At 51.3% G+C, this 11,324-nt stretch overlaps 1 protein-coding gene across 2 annotated transcripts; it reads right to left on the bottom strand.

Moving 5' to 3' along the window:
• Positions 1–6,222: 6,222 nt before the first annotated feature.
• On the bottom strand, positions 6,223–10,408 carry FXYD4 (FXYD domain containing ion transport regulator 4). 2 transcript variants are annotated; one of them, XM_007115698.2, is made up of 8 exons: positions 10,326–10,408; positions 8,877–8,933; positions 8,183–8,215; positions 8,036–8,059; positions 7,280–7,354; positions 7,138–7,174; positions 6,838–6,875; positions 6,223–6,652 (listed from the first exon to the last, which is right to left on the bottom strand). In XM_007115698.2, exons 2-8 carry the CDS (start codon positions 8,911–8,913, stop codon positions 6,633–6,635), a joined length of 264 nt encoding a protein of 87 aa, XP_007115760.1. In that variant the 5' UTR covers positions 8,914–8,933; positions 10,326–10,408; the 3' UTR covers positions 6,223–6,632. The 2 variants fall into 2 exon arrangements, with proteins under 2 accessions (XP_007115760.1, XP_007115759.1); XM_007115697.4 differs by lacking the exons at positions 8,036–8,059; positions 8,183–8,215; positions 8,877–8,933; positions 10,326–10,408 and adding an exon at positions 7,802–8,000.
• Between the last annotated feature and the right edge of the window lie 916 nt (positions 10,409–11,324).

The raw sequence follows: 11,324 nt of genomic DNA, 5'->3' as shown, positions 1-11,324 counted from the left end.
GGGTAGTTGCCCCAGTCACAGCTCAGTGCTTAATGTGGCGTGTTTGCCCGGATAGATCAACAAGCCTCTGGAACTTGGGAAGCCCCTGATCTAGCAAATATGTTCTTTTCAAACAGTCAAGCAAAAGATTTTTTTTTAATGACCTTATAACATGGACATCAGAACACATTCCCTGTCTTTCTCCAAGTGTGTAGTAACTCCTGTTCTCTGTTACAATACAGTCTGGAGAGACATTGATCACCTTGCCGTGATCCACTATATTGATGACATGCTCATTGGTCTCGGTGAGGAGGAAGCAGTGAGTACTTGGGATGACTTAGGAAGACACCTACCTGTGTGCTAGGGGGTGGAAGAATTCAGGGCTCTGCCATATCAGGACGTCTAATGGTCTTGGGCAGGGATTGGCTAACTAGGGTCCATGGGCCAAATCTGGCCTGGTGCCTGTTTTTGTAAATAATGTTTTATTGGTACACAGCCATGTGCATTCATTTATTTTGTCTGGCCTGCTCTTGTGCTACACCGACAGATAGATGAGTAGTTTCATCAGAGACCATGTGGCCCACAAAGCCTAGCAGACACTTACTCTCTGAGCCTTTATAGGAAATGTTTGCTGACCTCTGGACCTGGGCAGAACTGGAACATTTCCTCCAATGGAGAGGTCAGGATACTGCATCACTAAGAAAGAGGCATAACTGTTGGTAGGACGTTTTGGATATGGAGAAACCTTATTTTACACTTGAAAATAGTGCTCCTACCCAATTACCAGGTGACTAGAAGGCTGCCTGGATTCTGCAAGCTGCCCTGCCATCTGCTACAAAGGACAGGGTAGGCTCCATCATCCAGGTATCTGTGTTCTAAATGGTTTTGTGTGGTGTCTCTGATGTCTCACTACACAGTGGCAGCTCAGCCCTTGAGTGGTAGGAATCAACACCACGTCCTCTGCAGCAGGGAGCTGTTTACTATTCAAAGCAGCTCCTGGAACTACTGTGCTCACCCTGCACTGTTAGCAGTTGCATCAAGTCCTGAGGCTCTTTTACGGTATCTCAGTTTTGGTTTTAGTTTTTGTGTAAAAATTCTTGGACATTTTGTTAGACTTCTTTCTAGGTATTTTATTATATTTTAAATGGTGTCTTTTAAATTTCTTTTGCTGAGAGTTTGTTCCTGGGACTAGAAATACAAGGATTAAAAAAAACAAAACTGGGGCTTCCCTGGTGGCGCAGTGGTTGAGAGTCCACCTGCCGATAACAGGGGACATGGGTTCGTGCCCCGGTCCGGGAAGATCCCACATGCCGCGGAGCGGCTGGGCCCGTGAGCCATGGCCGCTGAGCCTGTGTGTCCAGAGCCTGTGCTCCGCAGCGGGAGAGGCCACAACAGTGAGAGGCCTGCGTACCGAAAAAAAAAACAAAAACAAAAACAAAACTGGATTTTTATATTGACCTTTGTGGTCTTGCTAAAATCACTTACCTGTGCTGATTTAAATGTAGATTCTTTGGATTTTCTAAACACAAAGTCATGCCATTTGCAGATAATGACATTTTGACTAATTTATTTCTAATCCTTATGTACTTTTTTCTTTGCCTTGTTGCAAAGAAAGGTAAGTTTATTTTTTATCATTAGGAAATGTGATGCTGAACATTTGGGGTCAGAGGGCATCTTATTGAAAGCTTTCAATAATATTTCTCCATTAAAATACTGGTTTTTGGTTGCATGCCCTTTATTTAGGAGATTTCCATTTACTTAAGGTTTAGTATAAATTTATTTTTTAATCGCTAGTAAATATTGGATTTTATTTAATACTTTTTCCTTCTTGTGTGTCTTTATTCCTTTTATCTGTCTTCCAATCACTCATTCTCTTCAGCTAAGTCTAATTGGCTGTTAAACATCCGTTATGTTTAAGAACTGATGAACTTTTAGTTGTAAAATTTTAATTTTTTTTTTACATAACGTAGAAAAATTAATTTTTTCACAATTCTGGTGGCAAGAAGCCAAAATTAAGGTGCAGGCAAGGCCATTCTCCCTCTGAAGTCCCCGAGGAAGAATCCTTGCCTCTTCTAGCCTCGGTGGCTGCCGGCAGTCTTGGTGTTCCTTGGCTTGCAGCTACATTCTTCCCTGTCTGCCTGGGGTGGCACACGCCTTCTCCCTGTGTCCAAATTGTTCTCCTTTTAGGGGGACACGAGTCATTGGATTAGGGTCCATCCTAATCCAGTATGACCTCTTTTTGAAATGATTATATCTGTAAAGATCCTGTTTCCAAATAAGGTCACAGTCTCAAGTACTGGGGGTTAGGAATTGAACATACCTTTTTGGAGGACACAATTTAACCAACAACACATAGGTTTAATTTTCTTCTGAAAATCTCCATATAGCTCATTCCTTGAACACATTACTCACAGTTTCTAAAGTCTGATCGTTCCAACATCTGCATCTCTGTGTTTATGTTGTCTGTCTGGCTTAAGTTTGTCTTTTATGCATGGATATTTTTGGTAGGGTACCGGATATTGTGTACTTAAGTTGTAGGCATAGGATGACTACAAGACCTATGTGTTGTTATTATCTGTGAGGGGATTGGTGGAAGGAATGCAACCAGATTTCTTAAAATTACCCTGAGAACATGAGAAGCCTAAAATGACCAATATGCATTTGGTGGGAATCATAAAACAACAATCTGAAAACAAGTACATCTGTGAGCCCAAACTCAGAAAATTCTGCAGGTGCCAATTTGAATTTACATTATTGTAGGGGTAGGAGACCATATCAAATAAATCAGTAAAATATAAGTAGTATGTGAATTAGGGCCGAGCACAAAGAGAAGAAACAGTGAACAGTGATGAGAGGTTGCGTGTTGGTGGTACAGCTATAGAGTGGCCCGGCCCGGAGGCCTCCTGAAAGGGCCTAAAGGAGGAAGGGAATTGGTGATGCAGGGATGCTGGGGAGTTGGAACAATGTCCAGCAGAGGGAGGGAAGCACAGTGCCCCGAGGTAAGGCTGCAGCCCAAGCTGTGTTCATTAATACAACACTGCCTGGGACTACTACTCAGCAAAACAAAGTAATGAACTATTGGTTCATGTAACAATCTGGAGTTCCAGAGAATTATAGAATACTCTGATTGTATAACAGACTTTTATCCTTGATTATTTCTGAGTGCTGGGTTAGAATTTGGTGTATCTTCTAAGTGAGCTATCTCTGTAATGTTCCACTTTTCTGTAATAAGCATGAAAGATGCTTGCATTCAGAAAAAAATAAGATTGTTTAAATAAAAAGTGGGGAGGGATACATAGTCCCCAAGAAGGTACGGTCCTTGGGGTCTCTCAGATAGTGATAAATACCAGAAAAGGCAGTATTATAGCCTAGTCGTTCAGAAACGGCTCAGGAGTAAGATGACCTGTGAGAACCTAGGTCTCTTCGCACAGTGGGCATAATATGAATCCACAACACATAGGCTGCTGGGAAAATCAACGTGTGAAGTGTTTGTAATAGTGCCCATAAAGTACTAAGTGTCCAATTAAGTGGAAATTACCCTTTGCTTTCTCTGGTTCTTTCCTGGTCAGCCCCTCATCTAGGAGATGACAAGAGGCCGGAATTGAGACACAGCCGGCCTCCCTACCCCCCAATCCCCTGTCCCCCAGGGAAAACAGGCCCAAGGAAGGGGTCTCTGAGGCACAGCAAGTAATTCCACACGGTGAAGCCTGGGCAGAGGCTCCTCCCATCCTATGACTGACTACCTTTCCCACTCCCTACTCCTGGGAGGCAGAGAGGAGAGCTTATTTCCCTTAGGAATCAACAGCCCAATTCCAGGGCCCATGCGCCAGCCTTAGGCTAACACCGATTCAATCCTGCATGGCTCTCTCCCGCCACCTTCCCATCACAGTCCGTGACTTTTCCCAACCATGATTAACCCAGACTCCCAGATGTCCTCCATGAGCCCCTTGCCCCAGCCTCGGACAGGTAGAATCAGCCTAAACCACCAGGCAGGAGCCTGTACTGTAGAAAGCCAGGCTCACTGACTTGACAATGAGGGAGCTGCACACGTTGGGGGTATGGGGGTCGTGGGGCCCTTCGGTTGCTTATGGGACGAGAGGAAACTGGCATTTCTTCAGGCGAAATTGGACAGGCTGTTTGGCAGGCTGAAAGATCATGACTGTGTGTAACTGGTCTCCACCGCAAAGCGGAGCTGGGAAACCAAAACGTTAAGATGGATGTGGAATACTGCGTCCAGAAACCCCTCTTCCGGGACTGGGAGCCCGGGTAGGAATTGAGGCTGAATCTCGCGTCAAAATGATTTAGGTTACCCTGGCAGAATGGGGTTTTCTTCTTACTGATTGGATTTCAAACAGCATAGCATCTGACCGTTTGTGATGGTAGGAACACGAGTTTCTAAAAGAAAGCATTTGTCGGTCACTCAGAAGGGGGCGTTCTGCCAATATCGCTTCCGCGTCTGCCACTCTAGCCCCACGTAAGGCCACAGAGTTTGCTTTCTTAGGCGGAGCTCAGTTTTACATTCTCCAATGCAACCCATTCACACCAGCATCCTCCTGTGTCCAAGGAGGAGAGGGACATGCACCCCACTCCCCAAGACGAAAAGGCGGGGTCGGAAGCCGCCTTTGGGCGGATGACGCTGCGGCGCGTCCGGGCTGCGCCGTCCCTTGGGCTCCGCGCGCCTGCGCTTCTGCCTTCTTCCTGCTCCCGCCGCGTGCGCAGTTCCAGGTCCCTCGATTGATTCCCAGATCGGGATGGGGCAAAATTCTCCCTGCATTGGCCGCACCTGCTTCCTCGTTGATCTCATCGCCTACGTACCAGTCACACCGACGTTCCTCTGGTCCTCAAAAGGCAAGAAACCAGTGTTCCCTCTACCAGGAAAGATGTTTGCGCAGCTGGCCCCTCCCACCATTCACCTTTGAGGATTCAGCTCAGATGTCACTTCTTGACCTGACCACATCACCCACTGTTGCCCATGCACCCCAGCCGCTGCAGCACGCTTGTTCTACTTTCTTCATAGCATGCACCCGGTTCAGAATGCTGGGATCTTAAAGGCCTAAGAGGCCCCCCGTAGCTCCCTGCCACACTTCCCTCAACTACCTTGGACCGTGAGTGGCTGCAATTTCAGCCAGGTATCCTGAGTCCCACTCAGGTTCTTAGAGTTCCTGCTGTAGCTCTGGGCCAGCCTTGGAACTGTCCCCTCATCCTGCTTATGTGTCATATTCAAGGGCCCTAAACAGGTCTGTGATCCTCATTTTTATTTATTTATTTAGGCCACACTGGGTCTTAGTTGCAGCACACGAGATCTTTGTTGTGGCATGTGTGTGGGTTATAGTTCCCCGACCAGGGATTGAACCCGGGCCCCCTGCATTGGGAGTGCGGAGTCTTACCCACTGGACCACCAGGGAAGTTCCTGTGATCCTCATTTTTAGACCTCAGGGCCTGGGAGGGCTTCAGACCAGGAAGTGGGGTCCTCAGCCTCTAGAATCCCTTGCGCTGGCCTCCTGACCCCAGCCAACAAGTCTTGGATCCACTATACTTTCCAGAGATCTAGTACCACCCTGGGAAATGGGTGGAAGGTTTGGAGCAGGGCACCATTAGAGAGCTGGCTTGAAGCAACACCAAGACAGGTGGCTGCCCCATCAGCCCAGACCCAGACTGTGAGCCACTTCCTGGCAGGGACAGGGCAGACGTCTGCTGCCCCAGCCTGTCTCTATCCCAGGGTCTCTGCCAGTATGCCTCAGCTCCTCCTACCTTAGGGTATGGAGGTTGGCAAGCGGGGTGAGGCTGCAGGATGAACAGGCTGCCCAGGTGGGAGAGCCGTTTCCCCAGCCCCACCCCGTGCATGCTGGGGCCTTTCAAGTGAGGTATTCCAGGAATGGACTTTGGACATACTGAGACCCAGATTGGCATGGATGGGTTTTGGTTCTAAAATGCACTATGCAGGGCTTGATGGGATGTTGCTTCTAGTCTCACGGGACATTACGTAGAGTGGGGGAAGGGTCCATGGGTTGGTCTGAGAATTTCATAGGGTTTTACTGGGGTGAGTTAGTGAAGAAATTGCTGCATTTCCTGGGCAGTGTGAGCACTCACTGAGTGAGGTGGGGTCTTAGCAGAGGGCAAACGACTGGGCATCATTCTAGGTTACAGGATGTCATGGGTATCTGGGTCATCGGGACTTATAAGGTCTACAGGCAAGGTGTGGAAATTGTAAGGTTCTTTGATATAACGTTGAGGTGTCTTGCATCATGCATGGGTGAGGCAGGAGATCAATTATCAGGAGGTCCTCAAAGTGGGGGGCATGCTGGGAATGGCTTCAGGACAGACATGTGGCCACAGGATGCATCAGCAATCTATGGGACACCCCCCACCCCCGCTGAGGGGCCTGGACTTTCCTGAGCAAGATTTCCTTGTCCCTTTTCCAGCCTGCCTGTCCCTAACCAGACCCACAGAAGGTCATAAGACCACAGGAGGGAGGAGAAAAGTTTAATTTAGAAATAAGCTCTGGACAGCCTCCCGAGCATAAGGGAGCCTAAGGGCCCACCCTCAGAGAGAAAGGCCATCATGAAGGGTAAAGTCCCCCAAGGGGGAGGGGACAGTATGGGAGCTGGTGCAGGAAGTGCCATGAAGCCGGTCCTGTGCTCACGGTCCTGTGCTCAGCAGGCACTGGCAGAGCCTGTGGAGAGAATGGAGGTCAGGTCCTCACAAACTGGGTCACTCCACAGACACCCCCCTCAGCCTCAGGTGACCCCAAGGCAGGCTGGCTTAGGACAGTCTGCCTTACAGCATAACATTTATTAATTCTCAAATTATATGGCTATCCTGCCTGAGTGCCTGGAAGCCTCTCGAAGCCTGTCTCACCTGGAGTGATGAGTGGAACGGCTTTCTCGGGTAAGGAGCTGAGAAAGGAACATGTCAGATTAGCATCCTCAAGCCTTCTGTCCTTTTCCCCCACCAAGATTCCTGGTGCCACTTTACACAATACCAAGGGTCAGAGCTTTCCCTGATTTGGGGCCCTTCAGGGTTGATGATCTGTGAATGACAAATCCCACCGCAAGCCCAGGGACAGCCAGGGGGCTGTCGTCTTTCTCCAAATTGTAGGGCTTTACCGCCAAATAGCTCTGCTCTGCTCAAGGTGCACACAACAGGGCCCTGTCTCACCTGTGCTTATGATCTTGCTTGCATTTGCATTTGCCACCTGTGAAGGAAGAGACAGCCAGTGCAAAGAGGCTGGGGAGCCTGAGCCACCCCCTTCCCCCCCGCTCCCCACCCCCACCCCGGCCCCACCAGTGCCACTGCTCACTCAGGGCGAACAAGATTCCAGCGATGCACAGGAGTGCTGCACAGATCACCCCGCCCAGCTGCAGGCCTTCCCAGTCTAGGGGAGCAGAGCGAGTGAGCTGGCACCAGCCTGGCTCCAGCCCAGTCGTTCAACAGATAGTTATGACCACCTGCTTGTACAGATGCACTTACATTCCAGGCAACGAGAAAGACAAGCCAGTAAATACATTGTGTAATATCTGGTGGGAACAAGTGCTAGGAAGAAAAAAACAACAGAAGAGCACAGAAAAAGAGCGGGCTTTGAAGAATGATCCAGGAAGGCTTTTCTGAAAGGTGGCATTTGAGCTGAGACCTGGGGCACATGAGGGCTGTGTTGGGGGACAGTGCCAGGCAGAGGAAGAGGAAACCTGCTTGGGGCATTGTCGGGCAGCAAGGAGCTGGTCCTGGGGAAGGCAAGAGTGAGTGAGTTGAAGAAAGGAGATTAGCCAGGTGCCTCTAGCCCCTTTCCCCGGAAGTCTTCCTAAACATCCTGTGGGCACCTTACCTCCATGCTGGAATGAAGTTCTCCCGAAGACCATGTTATGTGTCGGCCTGTCACTCTTCGTCGTCGATGACGACGACGCTGGTTCTTTAATCCCCAGTCTCAGCCCCATCCTGCCCCTCCTTCCCTGTTCCCTCAAGCCCCTCTCTGTCTACACTGGGCTCCACATCACCCCTCACCAACCTCTAGCAGAGAGGTCCAGGATAGGCCAGGGGGGCAAGGGATATGAGCTCTTACCATAGTAGAAGGGACTGTCTTTATCTGCAGGAAAGGAAACATAAAAAAAAATAAATAAATAAGGACCAGAGCCAGGAGGCAGGATGCGGGGTCTTAGAGGGAAAATGTGGAGGCAGGGCCAGCAGGGCAGTTTGGGGCCTTACTCACCAACCAGGTCATTGGCTTCCAGGACGGGCAGGCCTGGGTGAGAGAAGCAGAGGGACTGGCTGTCGGTCATGGCACTGGTCTCAAAGTGAGTCAGCAGCCAGGCCCCAGCCCAGAGGCGCAAGGACAGCCAGCTTCCCTGGGACTCTGGGGAGGTGGGATGGAGGGACCCTGAGGTCACCAATTCCTTTCCTCACACCTTCCCCAGCCCCACACAGACCTGGGATTTTGTCTCCTACTTCCTGGTCTTCGTGCCCCCACCCCACACTCCGTTCCCCCCCTCCCGCCCTCCATCCCCCCGCCCACCCCGCCCAGCCCTTCCAGCTATTTTTCAGGCTTCCTGCTATTCTTTCTTACACTCAAAATGGGATGGTGTGTTGGTATCTTTTTACCCTCTCCTGAAAAGCTTCCTACACAGGTCCTGGCTAATGCTCTGCCTCCTAAAGAAGTAGGGAATGCTGTTCTCTTCACGCCAACAGATGGTTAGCTCCCAAAGTTCCATTAACCAGGGTAACTTTTGCAATAGCTACTTCCTACCCGTACCGTTACTTCCTTTATGTTTCTCTTTAAGTTGACAGTTTAAATGAAAACACATTCGTTCAACATCAGGCCGCCTTTGTGAGATGCTGCCCTGGTTTTCACAGCCTTGGTGGGGGGGTGGGTGAGTGGCAGCCCGGTCACCTCTGGGAGGACTCACCTGCCAGCAGGAGGAGGCCCCGGACCACTCCCTCCATGACACAGCGGCAGGGCTAGGCTGCAGGGGAAGGGGGCAGGCTGGGGGTCAGACAGCCCCGACCGGCCCCAGGCTCACGGCACTTGGTGGCGCAAATCTCAAGGCTGCCCTTGCTTATGGGGTAGACTTGGAAAAGTTACTAATTTGTTTCCTTGTCTAGAGATGATAATAGTAATGCTTTGTGGAGTTAAGTGCTTAGAGCAGTGCCTTCGCATAGAAGTGCCATTTGAGGTTTTGTTAAAATCTGGTAACCAGATGCCTGACACACCATCAGGAGAGCAGGGCTGCTGTTCTAAGTCAGGCTTTGGTGCCTGCCTTCCTGACACCCCCCCTACCCCCCGCCCCCACCCCCGCTCAAAGGGCTACGGTTGTCAGGCCTCGGGCTATCCAAAGGTCTGGGCCTGGGGCACTACCAGGCTGAATTCCAAGATAGCCTCCACCTAGGGCATGCCCAGGACTCCTCTGAGTGAACAGCTGGGCAGGGGAAGCGGAGGCATTGGGGGCAGGTGCCAGCGACAGGCAAGTGCCTCCCACCCCAGTCCTGGCCAAGCCCTGCTCCAGGTAGCCCCAAATTGCACTCTCAGAGTACAGAGTGCTGTTGGCAGGAAACTGCCTGGTGGGTGGGACATGGCTCCTTCTTTCTCCTTAGGGTGGGAACTATCCATATCTTCATTTGCTAGTCCCTAGGGTGGCTGTGTCCTTGAGATAAGACCCCTACCAGCTTTCTGCCTATTGTTAGCCTCAAGCAGGCATAGGGATCCTCAGTGTTCCAGACTGCAACCCCAGTTATTTCGTGCCAGAGAATTCCTCTCTCAGCCACTTAACAGCTGTGTGACTCATCTGGGTTACTTAACCTCTCTGTGCTTCAGTGCCCTGTAAAAATGAGGATAATTATAATAGCAACCTCATAAGGTTGTGACTGAATTACATGAGTTACTATATGTTAAGCCTAAGAATAGCGCGTAGCACATAGTAAGTACTGAAACGTGTTACAATAAGTAAATGTACAAGTACACGGGTCCTTTTGCCATAGGAAGGAGGGACTATTAACACGCTCCTTGGGAACCCGGGGGTCTGTTGGCTCTGAGCCATTTCCAAACCCGGCCCTCCTTTGGCCAATCTGTCTCTCCCTGCCCCTTCCACCACCCTGGAATTCCTGGATCGTGAGGGTCACAACTCCACTTTACATATTCTTTAGCCAAAGACTGGCTCCTGTTTCCTCCAGCCTCCAACCCACCTTCCTTCCATATGACAGTGGGCACAGAGCAGGCAGCCTCCAGTCCTCCAATCCCCCAAACACACACGCGTCACTGAGAATACTCAGGCAGCTACCACCCCTTCCTCAGACTGGTACCCCCTCTGCCCCCACCCCTTTTCCTAGGAGCCGCGAAGTCCTGGTGGAAACCTGCTCACCTGAGAGCTGAGTGCAGAGAGCTGGTCTGAGGAGGCTCCTGGGGCTGCATCCAGCCCAGGTGGGTTCCAGCTTTTTAAGCCCAGCAGCCCCGCCCAGGGCAACAATACTCTCGCGCCGAAGGAACTGGTCAGATTCCTTAAGATTCCTGCGGCTCCCTCTCCCCAGGGCACTCTTAAAGGCCACACCCTCCAGCAGAGGGAGGGCCCCCAGGCCCTCTCAGAGGCTAAGCGGAGGGTGGGGAGGGGGATGGGCCTCAGACCCGCCTCGTGAGGAGAAGGGGGCTTTCAGTTTCTTTAGCTCACCTGATCCTAAACGAGGAGCCCAGAAATGTGTGGAAGGGGACAGGATATTTCTGGGTACTTGGGCCAGAAATGCGGGTTCCAGGACTTCTGGGGGGCGGGCGTGCCGCACGGGAACATCGTGTCAGCGAGGCTGGCCTTGAGGCTCCATTCGCTCGGCGGTGGGTCGCATCGCTTTTCCTCGGACTGGGTTTCATCGCGGGGAGAGCTGGGGCCGATGGGCACCCCACAGGATCGCCCGACCACCCTCTGACCACGTCCTGACAACCACTTCGCCCCTGGGGACGGGAAGCTGGAGTCAGAAGCCCCCCACACTGCCCTCGCTTCCTGCCTGCTGCCTGGGGGCAGGGGTGTGAGATGGGGTGGTGGGGCGAGGGGAGGACCACCAGCCCTGGGGTGAGGAGCGGGCCGCCTCCCTTGGCGGACCCCCGCGCCTGCCGTGTGCACCGCTGGCCAAGCTCTTCCTGTCCCTCGCCCCACCACGTGCCTTCGACCTGTGCCTTTGACGCTGGACGACCACGGGCCCATCTATTCTGCTGTCCTCCCTCCCTGATTCCTCTCTTTTCACCCTCTTCTCCCACTGCGCGGTGACCAACTGAAGCAGGACTGTTGCCGCCCTTATTCCCAATACTGATAAATAGATTTTGATTGAATTGTTGAGTCACTGAGGACAGGAAGCCACCAGCAGCTCCCAGTGCT

This window comes from Physeter macrocephalus, unplaced genomic scaffold (genome assembly GCF_002837175.3).
Source record: "Physeter macrocephalus isolate SW-GA unplaced genomic scaffold, ASM283717v5 random_667, whole genome shotgun sequence".
In the NCBI taxonomy this organism is placed as follows: domain Eukaryota; kingdom Metazoa; phylum Chordata; class Mammalia; order Artiodactyla; family Physeteridae; genus Physeter; species Physeter macrocephalus.
This window is presented reverse-complemented; position numbering and strand designations above follow the sequence as displayed.